Genomic DNA, 24,941 nt, shown 5'->3' on the forward strand with positions numbered 1-24,941 from the left:
ATCTACCTTTAGGAACAAATGCCACAGCGTCTGTCGGAAAAGCCTACAGCTGAAATCGACCGTATCAATCCGTACTGTACGCCAGGTCTTTATGGTATTTTGTGTCTGAAACCCTCCACATGCCAAAGTGTTTAAACAGTCCATCCTGACAATCCCATCGGTGCATCGCAGCAGCTGCGGCTAGAATGGATGGACTCAAAGCACAGGCAGATGGGTTTATTTTCAGACAGGTGTTTGAAAACATCCAGATGATGACAACTCACCCATCTTGCTTTCTACCTTGGGAGTGCGTCATCGATCTGCATCTTATAGGGATATTGTTTAGCCAAGGTCATTGTTCAGGGCAATCCAGATTGTTGCATATCTTTTTAAGCGGGAGAGGGATTAGTGCCCTCGTCTGTGACATGAGGATCAAATACTATCACAACGACAAGGTGAACGTATTGATCTATAAATCACAGAGATGGGTTTATCTGAGATGTGGTGCTTTTACTTGGACAGTCTGAGTAGTGTGAATGTTTGGGGGTCTGTGTCAAGGTAGAGACATTGTTTGTTATCAGTGTCCATCTTCCAATAATCTCACATTAGGAGCCAGCCCAAAACTACTAGCACTAGAGCAATAGCTTGTTTTTAGTAGTCTGTATGTAATGAGTTAATCTGAAACTGACTGTCATTATTAGATCTATACAGACTGTATGGATAGCAGGCAGTCAGAAATCATAAGACGCATTTTTCAAAGGCTGGTTGGTGTCAGTTACTGACTTGTAAATATACAGTACCAGTCAAAATTGTGGACACATTTTCCCATATGTTAATGATTCAAGTGTTTTTTGGAAAGTTCTGGTCTGTGGTAATGAGAGACGGCAGGTTAGTTGTTTGTGTTTTAGCTTGTTTATTTGTTTACAAAGGTTCCCTGAGATCTGTCTCTCGTCCGTACATTTCCATGAGCTACTCTGTGTACACGTCTGTTTGTGAGAAAACACACACAGAGATACACTCACACACACACACATCACACTCTCTGTTTTGTACACGCCTTAACAAAATCCCTCTGACAGGCAAATAAATACACACACAGATGAGGCCATGACATTCAAGACACTAGGAACATTGCTGCCACACTGTGGCAAGCAGCTGGTACATTTTTACAACATACTGTTAGACCATTTGTACGCCATCAAATAAAAATGATCATTTATGCTGTATACTGTATGTTTGTATTTGTATCATTAGTATTAGAATTATTTGTAATACTAAAACTTATTTAAATGACAAAAAACTAACAAACATTCAAATTAGTTTTGTGGGAGAAACCTTCTTTTGACACCAGGCCCGTTATTGTGATTTAATTTCATGTCATCACAGAGCACAGGGACATTTATAATCCAAATCCTTGGCATGATGAACTCATTTTCACAGTTGTTTGCTTTTTGTATTATTATCTTTGGAGAGCGGCTGCTGTCCGCTGTCTTTATGCATTTCACAGCAGGAGACTAATTGTCAGTAGTAACACCAAACATGAAAGTCATATAAATTAACGCCTCTTCCACATCACATGGGATTATTTTCTTTTCCCAAAACAAAGACTGTCCGTCTGGGAGGCGTTTTAATTAAATGTGTCCAGGGAGTGCTTGCCCTCCATGTGATGAAACACTGTGGTGATGGCATGTTTGTGTAACAGCTATAAACGGGAGGCAGTAAAAGAGAGGCAGATAAACAGAAGCAGGTACAGTGCTTCCTTATCAGAACTGACTTCTAGGGTTTTCTGCTCGTGTTATTGGTAAAATCCTAGACGACCAACCTTCTCAGAACCCTGTCTAGGGTCAGAACTGGAGCAAAGGTGTTGGAAGAAGAGGAATGTTGAAAATATTATTCATTATCATCACATTGGTCAATTACTGGAAAGCCGTTACCCAATGAAGTATTAAGTTTAACTCTTCCTTCATCTAGAACCAAGTAACCTTCGGACTGAATTGATTATCAGAGCTTTGTTCAATAATTCAAATTATAGAAGGATTATAGCATGCCATTTATCAATGATCATTGGTCACCTTTCATGTTGTTGACCATGGATGCCAAACCTTATACTTCCATGCACCTACATCAATCATCTTGCTGAATTATTCAGTTATTTTGAAATGGCCTTTAAAACTGCTGCTTGTGACCTCCACGTTTTGGCTGAATTAGGTGGTATATAAAACAATGCTATGGTAATTGTTAATTATTTAGAATAATATATATGTGTATTATCTTGTATATGTTGTGTTTTTTCTATTTTTATCTGTGGTATTCATGAAAATAGTTAAGAAACAGAATGAAAATGTAAGCAAGAAAGACCAGTACCAAAAGATATGAAGAACTGTATGTGTATCTGATGTACGGTAGTCTACTCATAATTTTATGTCCAACCAAGCCACACTCCCACAATTTCCCACTTACGTGGTTCCCACTTATGTGGTTTCCATGAATCACACACTACATTGCATCTCCAGTATTTTTTCACCTGCCCAATACATCCCATCTTATCTCATTCCGGCAAACTCCTGTTCCCATAATAAACAAACTGATGACAAAATCAAATTGGTTGGAAGAATACTAATTGATCAAGTCAATGGTTATATATAGTTTAAGCACAGTACAAAAGTAATGTTTCCCTGGGAACCAGACAAATCTGCCAGTTCATGTTTTATTTGCTCTGGCAGATCGGTCTGGCCACCCTCCCATTCAAACAGATTAGTCTCTGAACAGTATCTAGTCGGACCAATCACAAACATTTATTTGCATGTGCTAATGTCTGGCGATGCCATGCTAGAAAAATGATGCTAGTTCAGCTTAGAAAAGAAATACTTTGTGGAGCCAAGTTTGTGTGCAACACAACACTCACATGGTTATTGCATTATCTTTCAATTGAGATCTTAAACAGCTAGCAGTATGAAGTCAATTAATCTAAAATACACATGGCCCAGTTATACTACATTCCAGTGCTTGACCCCGCTAGCGGTAGCGCTAGTGGTTCTAGACAGGGCTCTAGTAGCGTTGTGTTTCTGGACGAGGAGACCTCCTCTGCAGTTGGATCCAGATGCCTTTCTCTGGACGGAGGATGAGCTCCCCTAGTGGGTGGAGGTCCTCACGCTTCTGACATGCCTCAACATTGAAGTTACGGAAGATGGATGCCAGGATAACCTTCTCCTCCATCATAGCAAAGCGCTGACCTGGAATTTAATATGTTTGGATTATGGAAAAGCTGTACTCTCAAACCACTGGTCAGACCTGCTTTAGTATTTCTACTTCTTGTTGAGTTTAATGCAGATTTATTTAAATGTTCTGCCTTTAAAACATTTATTAAATATACGTACAATGGGATAAGGAAAAAGTGCAATCAGTCAATTTTCCCATAGTTTTTGTCAAGAGATAGTCTAGACTCTAGACTTGCTCACTCACTCTCTCATTTAAACAGCACAAAACAGATCAATAGACGTCTCAAAGCACACAAAACCAGACAAGAAAACACAGACAGACAATCAAAACCTTTTCCCAAAACAACCATTTTCAAAATGACCTGTTCCTAGGGGGGTCCTGTGATTGAATTCTGTCTGTGACCTTTTCTTCAATTTTCTGTTCTTACCAATACAGTTTCGGAGCCCAGCAGAAAAAGGAATGAATGCGTATGGATGCCTCCCAACAGAATTCTCAGGCAGGAAACGTTCCGGATGGAATTCTTCAGGGTTTGGGAAGTGGCGTGCGTTGCGGTGGACGGCATAGGGTACGATGATGGCATTGGCACCTTTCGGCACCTTAAAACCATCTACATGCAAATGATATACATGATTTGATTTCGCAAGGCATATACATTTATTAATGAGAGACCAAACTCAAACCAAACCAAACCAACCAGAATATTAACTGCTCCCCCAATCTTTGAATGATGTTGAATAAAATGAAAACAGCTGTCTCCTGTACAAAGGTCACCTACTGATATGGCACTCGTCACAGATCCTACGGGCAAAGAATGGCACGGAGGGGAACAAACGCAGGGACTCCTTCACCACACACTCCAGATACCTGAGCTTCTTCAGATCTTCAGTGTTGATTGGCCGATCCGACTCACCTTAGAACAGAGGCATGAGTATGGACAAACACAGAAACAGCAAACAGTATGTCGATTTGTAAATCTTAGGATGAGGATCCAGTTAACAAACTGTGGTTCTGCTGCCCACACCCCACTGAACATAGCTCAGCATGTGCTACACCGCTGCAGGATTTTACACCCCCTATCAGCTATGGCTGAACTTTCTCTTACCTGTTTGAAAATAAATAAGAGGTAGCACTAATGAGACAGCAAGCCCTTGGGTTGGTAAGATTAATGATGTAATGAAAGAGAGAACTGTGGGATGCTGGGGTGGTGGTGGGTTGGCATAGGGAGGAGGGAAAAGTGTGAGATGGGTCGTTACCAAAAATCTCCTTAAGCTCTTGTTGAACTTTTCTCTGAACCTCGGGATTGGAGCCCAGTAAATGAATGGCCCAGTTCACGGCGGCAGCCGTAGTGTCGTGGCCCTGCCGAAGGGTGTAGGATGACAAAAATACCAAAATGTATCTACCAATCCATGATTTAAAGCAGTAACACAGCATTATGACCCTGTGCTACAATGCTGCCTTGTCCTTGCTCAATACACATCTATGTGAATCAGAGTCAGTGCGATGATTGGGCCATATCACATCATTCTCAGGGAGAAATCTCTCACACTTTAATTGCTAGACGTGCATGCATAGAATGAGTCATAGCGGTTATCACTGACCCTAAACATGAAGGTGTCCACTTCCTCCTGGATGTCTTGGTGTGTCAACTTGTTACCATCCTCATCTGTGGTTTTCAGGAGCATGTCAAGAAATGCTCTTCTCTTCCTCATGCCCCGGTCTGATTCACTGTCTGACTCATTATAGTTGATGTATTCTGCCCTATCCGATATCACCTGGGGTCAAAGGATAGAGAGAGGAAATATGGACATGACGGTACGCTAACTTGGTACTTCATTTGATACACAAACAGGGTGTTACACATGTTGCAGCACTGTATACCAGACTGGTATTTCAGATTGGTATATGTGACATGACCTGTGGACTCTTAACACCCCAAACTCACATTGGAGGTGAAGGAGTGGAGGACCTTGAGAGTCTTGTCATGCTCCCGGCCCTCGCCAAAATAGTTGTAAATAAAGTCTGGCCAATACCAGGGCATCCTCTGTCTACGACTGATGGTGTCACTCATCCTAGGGCAATAAGAGAGGTTTATGAGAAAGGAATGATGGGAAATGCGAGTAGTTTTTCAATAAAAATTGTCTAAGAGTGACAGATGGGACCACATGATGAAGGAATAACCTTCGTCGAGGTCAAGTTCTAAACACACACACACACTCACACACACACACACACAAAGAGAGCACCCTATTACCCAAATCGCTGTTGACACAGTAAATCAATTTAACAAGGAAACTCAGTGGTTTTGAGAGAGCGCTGACTGTCTGTCTCTTAGAAGAGCTCCGAGGGTTGTCTGAACAAGTGACGTACTTGTACACGCAGCGGACATACTCCGAGTCATAGTTGCTCTGGGCATAGATTTTCTTGCCCATGGCTGTCTCTGATAAATAAAGAGACAAGATAATTCAAACTTCTATTCAGTAACATCAGATTCCAATGACGTTTGTACCAACACACACACCCACCAGGCCCTCACCACATATGATATCGAGGGCACAGAGAGTGATGTGGTTAAAGCAGTTGAAGAGCCCTTTGCCTGCCTCCTTCTCCAGCTTTTCCACCAGGACCTCGGCCTGCTCGTTCATCACCTCCAGAAACTCCGTCAGAATGGAGAAGTGGAAGGTGGGGGTCAGCATCTTGCGCCGCCGCCGCCACTTGTCCCCTGTGCTGGGATGGTAGAGGGAGAAATAGCACCGGAAGATAGGAGGGGAGTACACGCTCCCACATGTTTTCTCAGTCCAATTGGTAATCTATTAACTTTTTACCTATGGTAAATATGGTACATGGACCTATGGACCTATGGTACATTGACCAAGCCAATGACCGGGATTGAGTACAGAAAAGACCTTTGAGTACGCAATCTGCCTTCACAATGTTTTTAGGGTGGGGCCAGCCTTTCTCAGTGTGGAGGAGGCAGGTCCTAGACGGCTGCATGGGGCTCATACCTGGTGAGAAGCCCGGTTCCCAGCCATGGATGGAGGAACTTGTAAGCGTAGGCCTTGTCCATGTGAACTGGGTTGTTCAACAGCGTCTAGAAAAAGACAAAAGCCTTTCCTTGTAACTGCACAGTTCTATTAATCTACTTAGATATCCACATCATAAATTCTTAGAGGTAGAGACACAATTGGAAACATGAACACTGTATTTTCATTGCATGAATAAATTACACTTCAACCTTTATCAGTATTTTATAGCATGGACTATTTAGGTATTCCTTTTCCTGACCGTTTGTACTATGGTTTTAACTGCTGTAAATCAATATTTCCCACCATATTTTTAAGTTACATTTACATTTAGTCATTTAGCAGACGCTCTTATCCAGAGCGACTTACAGTAAGTACAAGGACATTCCCCCCGAAACAAGTAGGGTGAAGTGCCTTGCCCAAGGACACAACGTCATTATGCACTGCCGGTAATGGAACCGGCAACCTTCTGATTAATAGCCCGATTCCCTAACCGCTCAGCCATCTGACCCCCTAATTGTTAGAGGACCGAAATTGAATCGGGGTTTCTTACTTCAATGGTTTCAGCATGGAACAAAATTAGGAATGGCACTGGTCCAATCCAGATTTTTAGCAGTGGAGAGTCCTTGAACTGGATAGTGTAGTCGACAAGCTGACAAAAAAAATCTGAAAAGAGAGAACAAAGTATATAGGAAAACTTCGTGGAAATATTTGTTTTTTGCTATTATTTTTTTGTTGTTGTTTCAAGCAAACCTTAGGCAACCTAGGCCATATATAGCAGCAGTGTTGGGAAAGTTCACTTTCTACATGAACTAGTTCAGTTCATAGTTCACACATTTTAAAATGAACTAGTTCAGTTCATAGTTCATAATTCAAAATGTTGAACTAAGTTCACAGCTCCAAAAAAATGAATTAGTTCAGTTCTTTTTGTGTTGATGTTGCGGGCTATAATTTTTCTAAATTATTTCCACAGCCCACAGACGGTGTGGAGGTGCGACACTGCTGGCGGCCGTTGCCAGATTGAAATCTCTATCTGTCTGCAATACCGCTCTCGGCCTCTACGCAACTACGGCGCTCTAACACTTGCCAGGCATAGACAGTAGAAGAAAGCACACGCAGCGATTGACTGGTTGGGCAACCCTGGATACAGTACTGTCAACGGTGTGTTTTTCGCTTGGAAGTCTCTAGAAATCTGGCACCTTATTGAACAAAATTAAAAAGAGTGAACGTGCCGTTCACAGACACCAGAATGAACGCGTTCACAGTATCGTTCATCAGGCAGTAATACAGTACGTTCAGTTCACGTTCACATTATGAACGAGTTCATGAACTTTCGTTCAATGAACGCGTTCAGGCACAACACTGCATAGCAGTAATGAACATGTGTTTTCAATCTCCCTTTCCTCAACTCACCTCCAGCGTTGGCTTCAAACTGCAGCGCGTGCCCTATAAAGGGTAATGCTCCCCCTATCTCTGGGATAGGCTTCATCGCATGCCATTTGTACAAGTAGCTGCTAAGCAGTTTGTAAGTGTAGTATGTCAGTATAGCGACGAATGCGCCAACCGTTAACTGTCCCAGCGTATAAATCCCCAGTAAAACCGACATGCCTGCTTAGTGTGCAGCACAATAGTAAGGACAAACTCACTGACAGTCTCTGGCAGAATTGAATGTCTGTTTCATTTCAGATGGAATTAAACCTTTGGATTTTTGCCTACTTTTTTTTTGCTGTCACACTGCACTTCAACCTGCAGAGATGTAGAACATAGGTTAAGCCTTGCATCACCAGACCAATTCCGCAAAGCCAGGGCTTGCATTGGTCTGGTTCCCAGGCTAAGGATTTACTTACTGTTAACCAGTCTTTTCCCTGTTCCCTGGAGAGCTACCTGCCTGTAGGTTTTTCCTCCAACACTAATGTAGCACACCTGATTCTAATAATTATCCGGCTGATCTAGTGTTGAATCAGGTCAAAAAAGTGTGGTTGGAGCAAAAACCGACAGTTAGGTAGCTCTCCAGGAACAGAGATGGAGACCCCTGTAAACACACCACTTTCGATTCAACTAACTTGGTAACCAAAATGGACAGTGAGCTTTGCTTTAATTTGCTTTGTATTCTGAAGATCGGAGAATATATCTCTCCAACACATTTAACCAATAACCTGTGATCAATTTTCCATTCCCTATGTATTGAGTTTAAAAGTTAGCGATTGGAGGCAATTGGCCACTTTATCCTAACATTAATATGAGGTGTAAGATGCCATTTGATACAATGTCAAGCTTGTTTGTACTTTTTAAGTAAATCCTGTGGCCTAATAGGTCATTTGATGAGAGATGGAAGAACAACATTAATGTTTCTAGATTTAGCCTACTGGTGGTAAGCTATTTGTCTTTAGTTTGGAAAAGGCTGCATTGGTTCTTTATTTACAAATACAAATAAGAGAATAAAGCCTACTAAGCAGAGTCCACAAGTCATCAGGGACATTCGGTGATAACAAATTAATGCATTAGAATGCTTTAACCAAATGTGCTGTTATTTTATGTTACATAGCCTATAACATAAGGGCAAAGTAAAACATAGTTCATGTGCAAAGGAAAAATCATACATTTCTACATGTGAATGCAAACCCACAACTTACCACTGGCATTTGATTTAAAGGAGAGTGCATTTCCCAGTAGCGGATAGCTTGGACTTATTCCTGGTATTAGTTTTAGATGGTACCATTAGAGAGCTGCTGAAGTATTGGTAGGTAAAGAGGGCCAGAGACTCAAAATTACACCAGAAAACTGTAATAATGTTCCCCCTAACAGTTGATTAATATCTGTCATAATTTTCTCAAGATGAGAACCACAAATTCTTAATTAAAGTTGAATTTAGTATTAAATTGTGGTTTGTTTTATATCTTCTGACTGGAGGGCTAAAAAAAAGACAAACTAGCTGAATACTAAATAAAGGACTTTGGTATGCACCACCACCAATCACCACATCAAGCAAACCATGTAATTGTGGATCACGAAGAGATAACAATTTGAACCAGATGTGTGCTGGTTCAAATTGTTATGTCACCCTAATTGAATGACAACTTCAGAAACTGAAGCTAAAATAGAAACCAGTGAAAACACTTCAGACAAAAGTTCACAAAAACCTTGGGTTCCTTGAGCGTAACAATAGCTGCAGTTGGTTTGAAAAACCACTAGATGTTGCAATCACACAACAACTATAACAACTCATTTTTAAATAATCTGCAATATTCACACACTATTTTGTTAGGATCGCTTCCTGGACTCGAAATGAGTTTGTTTTATGTGTTATAATATTTAAAGAAATCATTAGAAGCAATATTTAGTCATCAAGCCTATTGTATTAATAGATAATTATAGGAAATAATTCACTTTTCTAGCCAACCATATAAACTGTTGAGATTGAATTAGCAAGTGAGTACCTACAGTTTACAAGCCATTCCAGAATATTCATATTGTAATTTAACGGGAGCTACCAGCCATAGTTTAAAAGCTACAATATCCCAACATGCAGCAGTATATACAGTACACAGAGTTCAAGTGTTTCACAGTAAGTGCATTTCTGTAATAATCCCAGACACAGAATAAACAATTACATATGAGAACTTCTTCCCTCAAATGCCCATTGACTAAAGCCATTCACTTTGTAGCTTTAGCCTACTCAAGTAACCGAACCCACAGCCACAACTAAACCTTCTGCCCTCTATTGACAATGCCCAGTGCTATGCGAAGCTTCTGGTGAAAGGCGGGGATCTGTTCCCTCTCCATGGGCCAGTGGAGGATGCAGCGTGGCCTCAGCATGCCCCTGCGCAGGAGCAGTGCTTGGGACAACCTGTAGTCCTGCACGTCCTGAAGGAGGATGAGCACCAGGCGGTCCCTGCCTTTCTCAATGACTTGGTGAAGGGCATGGTGGACTTTGAAGCTGAGAGAGAGAGAGAGAGAGAGAGAGAGAGAGAGAGAGAGAGAGAGAGAGAGAGAGAGAGAGAGAGAGAGAGAGAGAGAGAGAGAGAGAGAGAGAGAGAGAGAGAAAAGGAGAAAAAGAAAGGGCAAGGCAGGAAAGAGAGGTGTTGGATGACACATGTTCACTTTTCACAGCCTGAGAGCCCATCTGAAACATTACGCTTGAGGAAAATATATTCATGCTGTAAAAAAACACCATGATGTCATACTATTAATCTAAGGTAATGAAATCAGTTCATGCTATTTCAGTTCTCATACTTCACAATTGCACATGTACATTTACATTTTGACAAAAACATACTGTAAGCTTATACAATATCAAACTTACCGTCTGCACAGTGGGTCTCTGAAAAGACTTTCAGTGACAACAAATATAATTTTTTGGGAATTTTTCATATCATCCACAATAGACTGTAGGCGTGGACCACCAGGCACAGAGTCACGGTTTTCCAGGAAAAACCTATACTCCTCTTCTTCTAGAGGAAGCAGCCTTGTGGTTACCCACTTCTCATCTGCTTCTGCATAAACAACATAGGCGTCATATTCGTAATTTCTCCCCTTAACACGTTTGGTGTCACTTAAACCTAAGGTCTTGTTGACCAGAATATTCCAGTAGAACTGAATTCTCCATCCATGGAACCGAAACAAAAATGCGGTGACCATGAAGGTTAGAACAGTGGTGCTGCTTAGTACATAGAGGGTATAGAATGGGGTCATGTCTTTACAGGACTGCGGGTCGAACTTCATGACCGAGTGGTTGAAGTAGGCTGAGGGCGTGTTACATGTGTACTCATCACGGCCCAGCACACTGGCGTTGGTTGTGTTTAGCCAGTTCACAAACCACAAAATGCTCTCACAGGTGCAGTCAAAAGGGTTCGTGTCGATGACCAATAGGCTGAGGTTGGCAAAAGCCTTGCTGAACACTTCCTTCCGCACAGAAGTGATCAAGTTCTTCTGGAGGCGCAAAACCTGTAGGGATCTCAAATCATCAAAGATCGAGTCCTCCAGGTAGTTAAGGACATTACCGCTGAGGCTGAGCTCACGAAGGTTAGTCAAGCCCCGAAGACCCTCTCTAGGAATCTCGTCCAGTCCTGTGATGTCCATCTCCAGGACGGTCAAGCTACTTAGCCCCTCGAGGAACAGAACCGGCCCTCCTGGGTTGGCAGCCTTCCATACTCGAGCCAAATTGTTGTGCTGCAGCTTTAGGACTTTTAGATTATCCAGTCCCTTAAGGAGACTTGCATTGATGTTGGCAATGTTGTTGTTGCTGAGATCCAGAAGGGTGAGGTTGGACAATGGCTTGAACGGAGAGGGATTCATATCCTGGGGACTACTTAAAGCCTTGCCCAAAAACAGGGACTTGAGCCTGGGCACACCAGTAAAGGATGTGGGGCTTAGTTTGATCTTCTGCTGGTTGTTAAAGAGTTTGAGCTCCTGCAACTGGTCCAGTCCTTGAAACTCTGTCCCGTTCAAAGTTTGAGCGATGAAGTTGAAGGCTAGCAGGAGGCTGGTGAGGTTTCTCAGGCTGGAGAAGGCCCCAGGGCCCAGGTGGTTGATGGATGTTCCCGTCAGATTAAGAGTCTGGACAGGGGAGTTGATAAGCGAAACCAGGGTCAGGTTGTTGATTTTCTTAAGGGACACACAGATGGCAAATCCCAGGTTCAGGTTGCGTAGATTGTTAAGACCTGTAAAAGTGTTCTCTGTGATCTCTTGAAATACTGTGTTCTCCATGATCAGACTCTCCAGCGCCCCGAGTGGCTGGAAGGAGAAATCCTTGATTGCAGGGGTGTGGGACTTCTTGCTCTTTACTAGCGCCCTCCTCAGGTTGAGCAGTGTAAGGTTGCCCAGTCCTTGGAATGTTTCTTTGTTCAGGTTTTTTAAGTTGTTCTGTTCCAGAATCAGAGTCTTCAGCTTAGTCAGCCACTGAAAGGGACTATTTTCTAATGTTGTCAGGTTATTGTGGGACAGATCTAAAAAGGTCAGGTTGGTCTTCTCCAAGGCCTTAAAGGTTGTGTTTGTTAGTATGACCCCTGTGTTCTGAAGGAACAGATTATGAATGGCAGTCCCAGACAGCTCCATGCAGAGTTGGGACATGAGCTGCTGGGTTAGTTGTTTACTCTCCATGATTAGTTCTTCTATGGTCTTTATGGGCGCTAAGCTACCAGGCTCAATCTGCAATGAGAAGATGATTGCAAGATGAAAATGGTGAAATGCACACCTTAATATCTAGTTTAAATGAGGAACCATAACATAATTTCATTTCCCTTTTGAGTGCAACTTACCATTTTCAGAAGAGACAGATGTGACAGGTCGAGGACTCTAAAGGACGAGGAGGAGCTGAGAAAGGAGAAGTCATCCTTTTTCAGTATGGATATCGTGTTGTTTGAAAGAATGAGAGACACTAGGTTGGGAAGTTGGTGCTGGGAGCCTAACTTGGCAGACTCAAGTCCGTTTTTGGACACATCAAGCTGAGTCAGGCTCTGTAAAAAAATATAGGGAAGGAAATGGTTAGATATATCTAATCTGTATTGAGTAAGAAAGTGTTTTAATGTTATTAGGTGGATACACTAGCATACACGGGGATCAGATGGCTGAGCGGTTAGGGAGTCGGGCTATTAATCTGAAGGTTGTTGGTTCAATTCCCGGCCGTGCAAAATTACATTGTGTCCTTGGGCAAGGCACTTCACCCTACTTGCCTCGGGGAGAATGTCCCTGTACTTACTGTAAGTCGCTCTGGATAAGAGCGTCTGCTAAATGAATAGATGTAAATGTACATATTTACCAAAAATATCACTAAACACAACAAATAATACTACCATTTAGATACAAAGTATACTTTCCCCCTCATCAACCCTTTACAAGTACGTTGTACATTTCTACTAATACAAGATATTATTATTTGATGCACTTACTGCACCATTTGTAGATTGCTTTGGATAAAATTCCTGCTAAAAGGAATACATGTTTATTAATAAATCTACCTAATCAGCTAGAGTATTAAATCAGCACACATTCATGTAATTCATTCATGTAATTCATTCATGTAATTCATTCATGTAATTCATTCATGTAATTCATTCATCACATAAATCCATACATCAAAACAACTGTCTACCACATTACTATTCTTGTTACCTGTAGAGCAGCGAAGGGCTCCCCCTGCAACTTCAGTCTGTTCCAAGCCAAGTTCAGTTGCGTCAGATTGGCACAGCAACTTAGATCCTTCTCTGTGAGCAGATGAACCTCGTTGTGCTGCAAGTCCAAGCTCCGGAGATGGCACAGAGTCTGGCAGACTCCGGCCTCCAACCGGGTGAGACTGTTGAAGCCCACGTCCAGATGAATGAGGCCTGGGTATGGGTACAGAGAGGCAGGGGAGAGGCCCACCATGCGGTTGTGGGACATGTCCAGGCTGGTGATGTTTCGAGGGAGGTCTGGTGGGATCTCCTTGAGGAGAAGGCGGCTGCAGTCAGCCTTTTCATGACGAACATGACAGGTGGTCTTCTTCGGAGAGGCTAAGCCCAGACCAGAGCTGATAGTGAGACAACTAAAACCCATGGCCAGAATAGTAATGATTGAATGTGGCGAGTTCATAGCTTCAGCTGGAAAAGAAGAAGGATTAGAACATTGAGATACACAGCTAAACAACTACTCAGAAAGCGATGACCTGTCTCCGGGTAATGTAACATTTATAAGATTATGTGCAGAATAAACGTTCAAAACCACAAACAAAAGAATCAAGCCTATGTGCAGATAACAGACAAGTTGTTTGGTCCTTTCTGTAGCCTACCTTGTTCAAAGTTCCATTAGGCTACTTCAGCGTTCGTATTTTTAAAGATCGTACATAGAGCAAAAAGGAGAGCGGCAGGTGTTGCCAGCACTCTTAAATGTATGGACAGAGACAGATGCTTTCTGTATTGAGGAAAGCGTTGGCGTGGATATGGTCTGTAGACTATGCCAAGGCAGTCTCGTCAATGCGAGGTACGCAATGCCTATCAGTGTCACTTTTTCTGTGAAAACGAAACTGATACAGGGAAAAGGTGGTTCCTTCCCATTGTCCGCCCTTGTCCACGTAGCTGCAGTAAACACGCCAGGCAACACTTGAGACATACACAAGATGTGGTTGTGATACTGAAGCAAAAATTAGGATTTGTTCACCCGTCTGAGTTGCGCACTCGTCTGGCTATTGTAACTAAACATTGAAAGAAATCTTGTCAAAACATGTATATTAGGCCTCAAGCAAGGTTTCGTAATAGCTTTTTCTATATAGAAAAACAAATAATTTTGGCATCAGCCCTATTTTCTGTTAGGCTATCTGCGCACTAGCATGCATCTATTTCTGTCATAGAGTAGGCCTAGTTAGTTGTCTGGAATGAGTATAGGCTATAGCAGTGGTTGAGCATTTGACTGAAAATCACTGAAAATATAGGCTACTCATTAAGATGACACTTTTTTTCTCGCTGGTTCAAATCCCCTGTAGCCGACTATATGTCGAATAAAAACGTCTGATAAATGAACACAACTGGCCAATATCAAATACCTATTTTGTCCGGAAGATGGCAATATTCGATTAGAATTGAGCTAGAAATAAATGACGCCGCCCTATGTTACAAACCAGTGGCCGGACAGTTCAGCGACATATAGGTTTGATTTCAGCTTAGACATCAATAGTAAATGCGAGCACCTAAAGCGCGCAAGCTAATTCTTACCGCAATAATTTGCACGTTAAAAAGCTTAATGTAATATAATACGTTGGATTCATGTTATTATGTTTAAGTCAAAATAAGATGTATGTTTTTTCCACTGGTAGGGCACCCTAGAAGGCAATGCATTTCTCCACTGGAGATCACTCTTTTGCTTTATTATAGCCTTGAAATTACACTTGAATATCATATCATATTGGCTAAACCCTTCATAAACAGTAATAGCTATTACTGTTTATGAAGGGTCATAAACAGAGTTCTACTACTGTACTCTACTCTAGAGTACAGTAGTAGAACAGGAACCGCTGAGCCCCAGATTTTCAGTCTCATTTCTGATAAGTGGTTGGTCCCGAATGTCAATGGACATAAATTACTTTTCTCCCTTTAGACTCTCACATCCCATTTCACACATTAGTTTCACCAAAAAAATACATTTTGTGAGAGGTTTAGTAAACAATAGATTATATCTTGGTCGAGGGAAAACACCAGCCGAGGCCGTCTGCAGCTGTCACGCCTACAGCTGTGCCCATGTCTGCCTGCCCTAGTGTGTCCCTGTGTTCCGTGTTTATTAGGTTCACCTGTTTGTTCATCCAGGTTGTTTTAAATACTGTGTACTAGCGACATGCACACTACTAAATGCAATGATTCATTCATAATGATGTTTATTACACTGAGGATCAGAGCCTTGCTCTAACATAATGACATAGAATAATTGAAATGCAATGTCATGTAAGAAGTACCTTTCACTGTAAGCACACTGTAGGCACTGACAGCATACTGTAGCCCACAACAGGAAGGATTACTGTACTTAATTCAGCCACTCCTTACTCACTCATAACCTCCCCTCCATGCATGTTTCTCTCCCACTCTCATTTGACAGATTAATAAGGCCAACCCTTCCTGGTAGACCCAGTGTGGGCACCGGATTTGTTTATCTCAGTTCTAAGCCGCCGCAGCAGCTTACGAGCTTGTGTGCAGATAGTGATTGGTCAGTGCCAGCAGAGAAGCGTGAGCTGGCCTCTTGAAGCCTATCCCCCATCCCAGAGCAATGACAGGAGGTAGTAAGACTTGTGGCTGAGGCCTGTCCCGCTTTGGTTCTGTATTTAGCAAGGGTAGGTCCTAGAAACCCTGCAACATGGACAAAGTGTTGGGAGAGTTCTATACAGGTCAGCTGCTTTGAAAAGCTGGATGTGAGCATCTAAGTTGGAAAGTGAGGACAAAGGAAGACCTGCTGATTTGTGGTATGAATTTAATGGAATTAACATCAGGAAGAGAGGAAAAAGAGAGAGCACAGAAGAGGAAGACAGGGTTTTCAGTGCCAGCTCAGTGAAAACAATTAAAAGCTTTTGTGGACAGACACCCCAGAGAGAAGAGGAGAGGAAGGACAGGACAGGAGTCCGATACACATCAGATCCAGGGACAAACTACTTGGCAATGAAGAAAAGGAACAAGGTATTGTGGGAAACAAGTACCCCACAAGAAGGACTGACTGACACAGCATCACTTGTCAGAGGATACTGTGTGAGTATGTAGTGCGTGTGTGTGATTGAGGGCACTCATGCAGAAGGAATGACTTAAGGGGGCGGTGGCTTCATCCGTGTGTGTGTGTGTGTGTGTGTGTTTGCGTGTGTGTCATGTTCCACGTCTCACCAGCTTGGACAAATCTTCACTTATCCAGTTGCTACTGACCTCTCTGATACACAGGAATAACAGCAACGGAAGGTGAGTCTCCCTCTCTGCTTGTCTTTTTTGCGTCTTGTCTTTTCTTTTCTCGTGGTGATTTATCTTTTTTTTACAGCTCTTGATATATTTATTGCCAGTGTACCCATTAAGTAAACAAGAGTATGTTTATGACATGTATGTATGTGTCTGATGTATCAGTTTGCTGCATAATCTATATGAATTGACTGTAAAACATTGTACCATGTTTATTATATTGTGCGTGACTGATTGTCTATTGATTTCTCCACAATTCATCATTGTTATGCCAATGACCAAGTGCAAGCGGCAGTTTGCTGAGTCAGTTCTCAATGTCATTATATTTGTATAGTGTTTCTGTTTTAGTGTTAGTTTTTTGTACCCCTTTTTGTACGAAGAAGAAAAGAACGAGAAGAGGGACGGGGGATATGGAGGGGAGAGGAGGGACGGGGGATATGGAGGGGAGAGGAGGGACGGGGGATATGGAGGGGAGAGGAGGGACGGGGGATATGGAGGGGAGAGGAGGGACGGGGGATATGGAGGGGAGAGGAGGGACGGGGGAAGGACAAAAGAGAGAGGGAGGGAGTGCACAGGTAAGATCAAAGATGAGATGCAGAGAAAGAGATTTCATATCCTTGTGAAAAGAGGGGGGCGGAAGAGGAGGATAAGGAAGGGAAAAGGAAATGATGGGAGAAGAAAATGATACAGGGGTTAAATAAATAAAAAATGTGTATAAGGGCATGTGTGCACACGCTCATGTGTGTCAGAGTGAGAGAGAGTGGACTGGCAAGAGATTAGATGGCGGTTCAGAGCATGCATACACTGGAAGGTAAGACTTTTTTACAGTATGTGCTCTCTTTACACACACTCTCTTTCTCTCTCTCTGTTGTACAGAAAAAAGCATACTGCAGCAGATCTACATTCATGTGCTGACAAATGATGTTTGGAGGTCAGACTACTCAGCCATCGGTTGAGTCCACCGATGGAACAACTGTGCATCACACATTCTGTTCTAGAACACTCAGGCCATTGTAGAGGAGCAGTGAGACAAACAGTCAAACACACTGTGAGTTGTTCCATCCCAAACTTATCCTGAATAAAACTTGTTAAAGACTCACATCTTATCGTTGTAACCTTCTTCTGATCGTTAGCTGTTAACCGGAAGATTCTGCCAGTCAGCTGTAGCCTGTGAGATATTCTGATAGACTCTGTGGCCGGTCTTTTCTCTGAACAATGGGCTGATGTGGTATGTGTTTCTCATGGTGGGCCGCTGACTCAGGCCTGCTCGAACCTGGAAGCCCCTCAGGGGGGCAACTGTACATCAATACTGCCCTGGAAACAGCCGAGTTGTAGTACACTCTCTGCTCTGCAAACTGCAGTGCAATGGACTGGGGAATCTAACCCAGCCCCAGCTGAAAAACATTTTTTGCTGGGGTGGGCACTACAGATAGTATGTTGTAAATTCACCTGTGCTGCATATCTCTCCCTGCTGAGAGGAACTGTACACACAGCAAGACAGGTTCAGGTGGTGTTGTGGCAAAGATTACAGGATTCCTCTGACTCTGCATATGTACATGCATATAAATGGAAAGGGAATTCAGTTGAGATGCAGACCGTGTGTATGTCATGCACACACACACACATACACATACACACACCACTCTTACACAAAATGTATACCTCAAATACAATACCTCTCTCACACACACACACACACATATATGCAATTAGCAGAGATTGAAACTGCAGTCTGACCTTTGCTGATGCTTGTGGGAGACAGCTCCCATGTGTCACCATGGCAGGGTGGAATGACCAGGCATGTGCAATCAGCTGTTTCTGGTTCTGATCTGAGCCCCGGCAGCCTGAGAGGGTTGAAGCTACACAGGAAACAAGAAAACATCACCATAGTTCAAAGTTAACAAAATGTGAAATGACATGGTTAGTGTTGAAGGTTGCGGTTATTACTGTATGAAGTTGCGTGTTATTTCCTCTCAGAGCTCGTCGCCATAGTAACGTCAGTGGCAAGGGCACTCAACAGAGCTTGCAAGTGTGTGACTGTGTGGTCGGTCTCACATCTACTTCCTGTGATGCTATGTAAGAATTGCGATTTAAAGAAACGTGTCTAGTGTCTGGACTTTTGGAATGCAAACAAAAAAGGTTTTGTTTACTTTAGTTAACTTGTTCTCATTCAAATACATCGAAGAGGAAACCAAAATAATGACTGTAGACTGTTTATGTGTGGCTGATGGTTTGCTGATATTTGGTTAATGGAAACAGGCAAAGAGTTTTTGGTTAATCTCATCGTCAGGAAATACATTTGGTTCTATTCCAAATCTGCAATTAACACCTTTGCAGTATTGTATTCTTACCTGACACACCTATGCCAACTTTTAAATTATCTTCTCTGGCTTGTCGCCCTAAGTGACATTCTGCCGACTAGTCTGAATCTGACAGATGTTTTAGGTGTCTGCCCAGTGAATAGGCTTACCACATTACTGCCAACCCAAGTACTTTATCTATCCTCTAGAGATAAAAGAGGGAATAATTCATTTTCTTTCTTTCACTTTGTCAGATTAGGAGAGTTGGCTTTTATGAATGCTACTATGCGGTGCTCAGTTTCCATTCCGGAGAGCTTGACTTTTCATTCTTTAGTTCCAACTCACCCAGAACGTGTGATTGAACCAACCAAGTGCTTGTTGGTTGATTGTATAGTTGTCTTCAAAGAAATGAGCTCAAAAATAAGTTTGTTGTTGAGAGATTTAAATCACTGCTGTTGAGGGGGTCACTATTGTTGCCCTCTGTGCAGTGTTCAGTCTTTTGGCAAGGAGATGGAATTTACAGAACTGCCAAATCGCCTCTGCTCTTGAGAGATTCCGGTTGATTCCATGTGGAATCCAAAAGCTGTTTCTGTGAGGAAATCCATCATTCATAACATTTTCCTCCTTTTTTCATTGCTTCAGTGAGTCCATCCCTTTTTGTTTCTGGCATGGATCGTTTCCAAGGTCATGTGGTCAAATTTATCTTCAGATTTAGATATCTTCTGAAGTTGCTAAGCCTTGCTACCAAAGAAGGGAAAAAATCCAACTCAGGAATTTGTCAGCCTCTCTCCCTAAAGAAAACAGATATATCACTGTTTTGTCCAAACTCCAAAACACTGTTCTTAATGAAAGTTGTTTCTATATGAAATTCACTTAACACAGAGGACTGTACACAGAGCAGGGATGAAAATGAGAGAAAAACAGACAGATTCAGAAAGGCGTCAAACTTTAAATAGTGGTGTTTAAGCAAAATGTGAACCAGTCTAGTAAGTAAGTAAGACTTTATTTATATAGCACATTTCATACAAGAATTGCAGCTCAAGGTGCTTTCTAGTCTAGTCTAGTATCATTCGGAGTGCCTGCAGGGCTGGGTCATGTTTTCATCTTTTCTGGACATTACAAAGAGCACACACACGCATGCACACACACACACAACACACAGGTACATGAACTATTGTTTGAGGCAGGCCTGTTTGTTCTCCTTAAACTGGCACTCTCTGAATAGAGTCCTTCTCCCTCCAGCTGCTCTGGTTAGGCAGGATTAATTGACCCATTACTTAATTACATGCCAGAGAAAAAGCTGGAAATCTATGAAAGGGATTTATCGCTGAAGCGTTAAATCATGCAGAACGCTAAAGCAGATTTTGAATACATATAATACCTTCAGCTAAACAACAGCTAATTAGGATGTGGAGAAAGGGCAAGCTGGCGTTGCGATGGTTGCTCTGCCAAGAGTGTAGTATCAAATGAGTGTCCAGTGTCCAGAAGGCTGACATTTTGTCCAGATATAGTATTAAATGAATGGCCAGTGTCCAGAAGGCTGACATTTTGTCCAGATATAGTATCAAATGAATGGCCAGTATCCAGAAGGCTGACATTTTGTCCAGATATAGTATAAAATGAATGACCAGTGTCCAGAAGGCTGACATTTAGTCCAGATATAGTATCAAAATAATGGCCAGTGTCCAGAAGGCTGATATTTTGTCCAGATATAGTATCAAATGAATGGTTGAGTCCAGAAGGCTGACATTGTGTCCAGATATAGTATCAAATGAATGGTTGAGTCCAGAAGGCTGACATTTGTCCAGATATAGAATCAAATGAATGGCCAGTGTCCAGAAGGCTGACATTTTGTCCAGATATAGTATCAAATGTATGGCTGTGTCCAGAAGGCTGACATTTTGTCCAGATATAGTATCAAGTGAATGGCCAGTGTCTAGAAAGGTGACATTTGATGATCCAGGTTACCTGAGGCGGTTTTTGAATGTTGCATACAATGTTACAGTCGTCAGTTTGTGTTTGTGTAATGGGGATGGTTTGTTTTGTGTGTAACAGACCACAAGCAGTCAAGTCTTGTGAACTTTCTTGCCCAAACAATAGAGGGCGCCATTCTCAACAAACGTTGATTTCAGTGTTAACTTGATCATGAGATGCCCTTCTGCTTCTCTGCGCTAGGCAACTCTTTGCACTCATAGCGAAGACACCTGCTTCTTCTACGTCTCATTTGAGATGTAACATCAGTTCTGAGCAATGCCCAATCATCTCTGCCAGCAGCCAATCCCTTCCATCAAGCTGGACATCTGACAGAGAGCTTCTCTATCCAGGGAACAAGGTGTGGGGGGGAGAGGTGGGTGAAGAGGGGGGTAGAATCAAACATGGAGGCAGAGGCGACTGTCTGACTCAAGCCGGAGACAGACGACACGTGAGAAACATCCAGTGGTGTTACGGAATGTGATGCTCTTGTTGAAACTAACCGCTTGCTTTGTCAACCATCCTTCTGTCACTCAGAGAGAGGGAGAGGGAATGGAAAAGACAGGGAGAGACAGTTCAACATGGAGTAGAGATCAGAGACCAGGATATATATCAGGCAAAGGTAAAGGTAAAGATATATAAGAGACAGAAAGAGAGGATAGAAGTAGAAAAACTGACAACCAGACTTGGGGACAACAGAAAGTGGGAGAATTTTGTCTCACTCAGCAAATAGAGCAGTAGCTTCATCGTGGGGTACAGTATCTATGTTCTGCTAATAGTTCCTGCCTTACAAAAGAGACACACCTATGTTTCTAGCCATCTGTGACAGAAGTGGGAGTGTGTGTGTGTGTGTATCAAACATCCCATTCAAAAACATTGTCACAGCCACAGTCTCTATGGAAATGTAAAGACTATGAAATAGTGTTATAGTTGAAGGGTACAACCTTTGCCGTCAGTTGGTGGTTTGGGAGAGGAAATGTCTTTTTGATATGATGCGTGTGTGTGTGTGTGTGTGTATGTGTGTGTGTGTGTGTGTGTGTGTGTGTGTGTGTGTGTGTGTGTGTGTGTGTGTGTGTGTGTGTGTGTGTGTGTGTGTGTGTGTGTGTGTGTGTGTGTGTGTAAAAGTGCAGAGATAATAATGCGTCTGGGAAGATGATTGTGTCATGATCCTATCTCTGTATGACCAGGAAAAGATCTGCTATGTTTATATTATGACAATGTGTCTGTGTGTGTGTGTCTGTATCTGTGTGTGGGTGGGGGGTCAGATCCACTTCTTATTATCGTGTACATTTGCATAGAATTTGTGTGTGACTAAGCGGCACATTTTGCATGCTAGGCGTGAACTCTGGCTGCGAGGAGGCGTACCTGCTGTGTGAAGACAGCAACCTCAGCACATCTCTCAGTACCACTGAGTTGTTCTGGGAACTGGGACCCACTCAGACCGATCGCATCACACTCTGGAGTGGGATGAAGTCACCAGGAGGAAATAACCTAGCTCCGATGTGACAGAATGTGGTCTTGTGGTTGTACTTGTTGAGGGCGTCACCACCCCTTTTTTCGACAACTTTCTCAATATTACTCCATCCTTTGTACTTCTGTCTCTCTCTCTCTCTCTCTCATTGCTGTATTTCTGATTCAGCCTGAATCGGAGGTATATGCCTGCTGGTCTTGGATGAAATGAAGAGCTATGTATACGATTGGGACCTTCCTGTGGAGGGCCCGTTGCATAAAGTAATGCATTGGCAGAGCAGGTGAGCTGGGATGGGGCACAGCCTTGGGATGGGCTGAATTTGAACAGGGCCGGGCAAGGTTTCAGTGGGAGGTGGACCTTGTGCACCCAATCAAAAACACACAGACACAAACACACTCGCACACACACACACTCCATCAGGAGCATGCTGGAGATCAATGCCTGGTTGAATACCCATGTTGGCAGCAGCCAATAGCACTTTAGAATGATGGGTTTCCATGTGGTATGTGTTGCGGAGGGATGAGGCAGAAAGGGAGCAGTAGAGAGAGGTCAGGGCATGTCAGGAAAATAAGATTGGTATTTTTTTAAATCGAACTCTACCTCAAAGATCAAGGTGTTTGAGTGCAGTGTCTCTTAGAAGGGGCCACGTCATGTTTTGGCCTCTTTTTAGTCTTTTCATAAACAGAAGCTGAAATCAAAGAATATGTAGTTTAGCTGTATAGGATAGCTTCTAAATTTAACTGACTAAATTTAATTATATTGCATTTCTGGTTGGGCACTCAACATGTTTTCCCCTCCAACATCAGAGCAGGTCCAGCAGGATGCCAGTGTAAGTGGCACACTGTCATACCCCAACAATGTCTCTGCTGTTGTAACTCTCCAGATGCCAACTACCAAACCCCTTCAACTGTACGACTCAGCATTAACGTTAGCCAGGCTACTGTAGCGGTGATAAAGGCACCACATGACGATACGGAATGTGAAACTTTCTAGGAGCTAACAGTAGGGACCATTTGAGGCCTGAGCTAAGATAAGAAGGTTATTCTTTCACCAGTGAGCTATGCGTCAGAACTTTCTCTTCCCTACTGTGGGGTGTGTGAGAACTGCCTCAGACAAGGTGTGTCTGTATTTTTAGACTCTTAGACATGAGATAATTATACAGACTTGATTGGACGAGTCAAAATGGAGTGATGTTAGGGGAGGAGAGGGGGAGTGCAAAACTGCATCCATGATGATGTCACACCGAGTGTTGTTCATTGTTTAGGTTACATGTTCATATTCACTTCATACCTATCATCATCGTCATCAATAACCATTAAATGGTTTGGGACAAGTATTGAAGCAAGAACAAAGATGTCTATATCACCTACAGTAAATGCCAGGTGATCCAGTACCTAACAGAAGGTATAGGTGAAGGACACGTCGTAAAGTCTTTGAACATGGCCCTGGGTGTTCCTGAAAATTAGAACCTACGTTTTGTATTTTGACTCTCTGTGCACGAGATAACACACAGTAAGGTAATATACACACACATATGTTCATAACAAACTAATAGGCTTCCCTGCAAGTTCCCTTGCATGTTCCTAGCAAATGAGCAGGCTTTTATTTCCAAAAACCTTACATCTACTGTCCTGCCTGCTAGTCCTAAATGTATCTGTGCCTGTGTCTATGCCTCAGGTGGAATTCAGCATACCAGACACCCTCCCCCAGCCCCCCTCACCAGCCGACACAGCAAGGGGCCGCTCTGGCTGTCCCCACAGAGACGACTGAAAGGATAAGGAAGGCTAAATTAGAGACCATCACAATACTTGCGGATAACCACCTACACACACTCACCAGCACACGTTGTAGCCACCTTTCAAAGGTCAGCTATCAAAGCCAGGTTATATTTGGTCTATCTTTGATGTAGGCTGAAGAGGAAGGGTTGTGTGTGTGTGTGTGTGTGTGTGTGTGTGTGTGTGTGTGTGTGTGTGTGTGTGTGTGTGTGTGTGTGTGTGTGTGTGTGTGAGAGAGAGAGAGAGAGAGAGAGAGAGAGAGAGAGAGAGAGAGAGAGAGAGAGAGAGAGAGAGAGAGAGAGAGAGAGAGAGAGAGAGAGCAAGAGAGTGTGTGTGTCACACATGAGAGACACTTCAAACCACTTGGCCCCTAGGTCTGGGATCAGATTATCTTTCCCTCAGTACTATTAGAGGATAAAAACATGACTGTCTATGCTGGTGTAACAATAGCTCATCCCCCCTCCATTCACAACATCTTTCGCCCACTACAGAAAGTGAGAATCTAGCTCCCTAAATGAAAACAAGGTCATTAGGACTGTATTTATGTCAAGAGAGCTCGTGTTTTTCTTTTCTGTAATGTTGTTACTTGCTACTGGCCATCTACTTGATTTCCCTATCCACTGAAATGTTCACTAGACTGTTAATAACAGTCTTCTGTGGAAAAACATTTTAAGTATTCATGAGGGATAGGGTGCCTCCTCTTCTGTGTGTCCTTCCTGCTCCGTTTTGGCCCATTGATTTCTGTGTCAGCTCTGAATATTACCCATGACTAGTGTATTATCTGGTCAGGTCTTTTTTTGGTATCCAATACAACA

General features: G+C 42.7%; 2 protein-coding genes and 2 long non-coding RNA genes across 4 annotated transcripts; 2 read left to right on the top strand and 2 right to left on the bottom strand.

Annotated features, from left to right (window-relative positions):
* Nucleotides 1-2,578: 2,578 nt before the first annotated feature.
* On the bottom strand, nt 2,579-7,885 carry LOC134033245 (cytochrome P450 4V2). The gene is made up of 11 exons (XM_062477342.1): nt 7,632-7,885; nt 6,772-6,884; nt 6,201-6,286; nt 5,732-5,922; nt 5,566-5,635; nt 5,141-5,267; nt 4,797-4,970; nt 4,452-4,554; nt 3,974-4,108; nt 3,626-3,805; nt 2,579-3,212 (listed from the first exon to the last, which is right to left on the bottom strand). Exons 1-11 carry the CDS (start codon nt 7,822-7,824, stop codon nt 3,028-3,030), a joined length of 1,557 nt encoding a protein of 518 aa, XP_062333326.1. The 5' UTR covers nt 7,825-7,885; the 3' UTR covers nt 2,579-3,027.
* On the top strand, nt 3,031-4,109 carry LOC134033309 (uncharacterized). Its single transcript, XR_009932111.1, has 2 exons — nt 3,031-3,763; nt 3,994-4,109. It is a non-coding gene; the product is annotated as an uncharacterized LOC134033309 (long non-coding RNA).
* A 382-nt stretch (nt 7,886-8,267) lies between the features above and the next one.
* tlr3 (toll-like receptor 3) lies at nt 8,268-14,290 on the bottom strand. Its single transcript, XM_062477299.1, has 5 exons — nt 13,981-14,290; nt 13,329-13,792; nt 12,476-12,673; nt 10,522-12,365; nt 8,268-10,155 (listed from the first exon to the last, which is right to left on the bottom strand). Exons 2-5 carry the CDS (start codon nt 13,782-13,784, stop codon nt 9,921-9,923), a joined length of 2,733 nt encoding a protein of 910 aa, XP_062333283.1. The 5' UTR covers nt 13,785-13,792; nt 13,981-14,290; the 3' UTR covers nt 8,268-9,920.
* A 1,317-nt stretch (nt 14,291-15,607) lies between these two features.
* On the top strand, nt 15,608-24,282 carry LOC134033308 (uncharacterized). Its single transcript, XR_009932110.1, has 4 exons — nt 15,608-16,414; nt 16,547-16,615; nt 22,520-22,631; nt 24,029-24,282. It is a non-coding gene; the product is annotated as an uncharacterized LOC134033308 (long non-coding RNA).
* The last annotated feature ends 659 nt before the right edge of the window (nt 24,283-24,941 follow it).

This window comes from Osmerus eperlanus, chromosome 14, assembly GCF_963692335.1.
Source record: "Osmerus eperlanus chromosome 14, fOsmEpe2.1, whole genome shotgun sequence".
In the NCBI taxonomy this organism is placed as follows: Eukaryota; Metazoa; Chordata; class Actinopteri; order Osmeriformes; family Osmeridae; genus Osmerus; species Osmerus eperlanus.

Excerpts from the sequence above, each read along its gene's own strand:
- LOC134033245 (XM_062477342.1), bottom strand. The coding sequence starts at position 7,824 with ATGTCGGTTTTACTGGGGATTTATACGCTGGGACAGTTAACGGTTGGC. Across the intron at positions 5,268-5,565 it reads TATGTCCGCTGCGTGTACAA|GATGAGTGACACCATCAGTC; the intron begins GTACGTCACTTG and ends TTATTGCCCTAG. Across the intron at positions 4,109-4,451 it reads AGAGCTTAAGGAGATTTTTG|GTGAGTCGGATCGGCCAATC; the intron begins GTAACGACCCAT and ends CTCTGTTCTAAG.
- tlr3 (XM_062477299.1), bottom strand. The coding sequence starts at position 13,784 with ATGAACTCGCCACATTCAATCATTACTATTCTGGCCATGGGTTTTAGT. Across the intron at positions 12,366-12,475 it reads ATCTGTCTCTTCTGAAAATG|ATTGAGCCTGGTAGCTTAGC; the intron begins GTAAGTTGCACT and ends TTCTCATTGCAG. Across the intron at positions 10,156-10,521 it reads AGAGACCCACTGTGCAGACG|CTTCAAAGTCCACCATGCCC; the intron begins GTAAGTTTGATA and ends TCTCTCTCTCAG.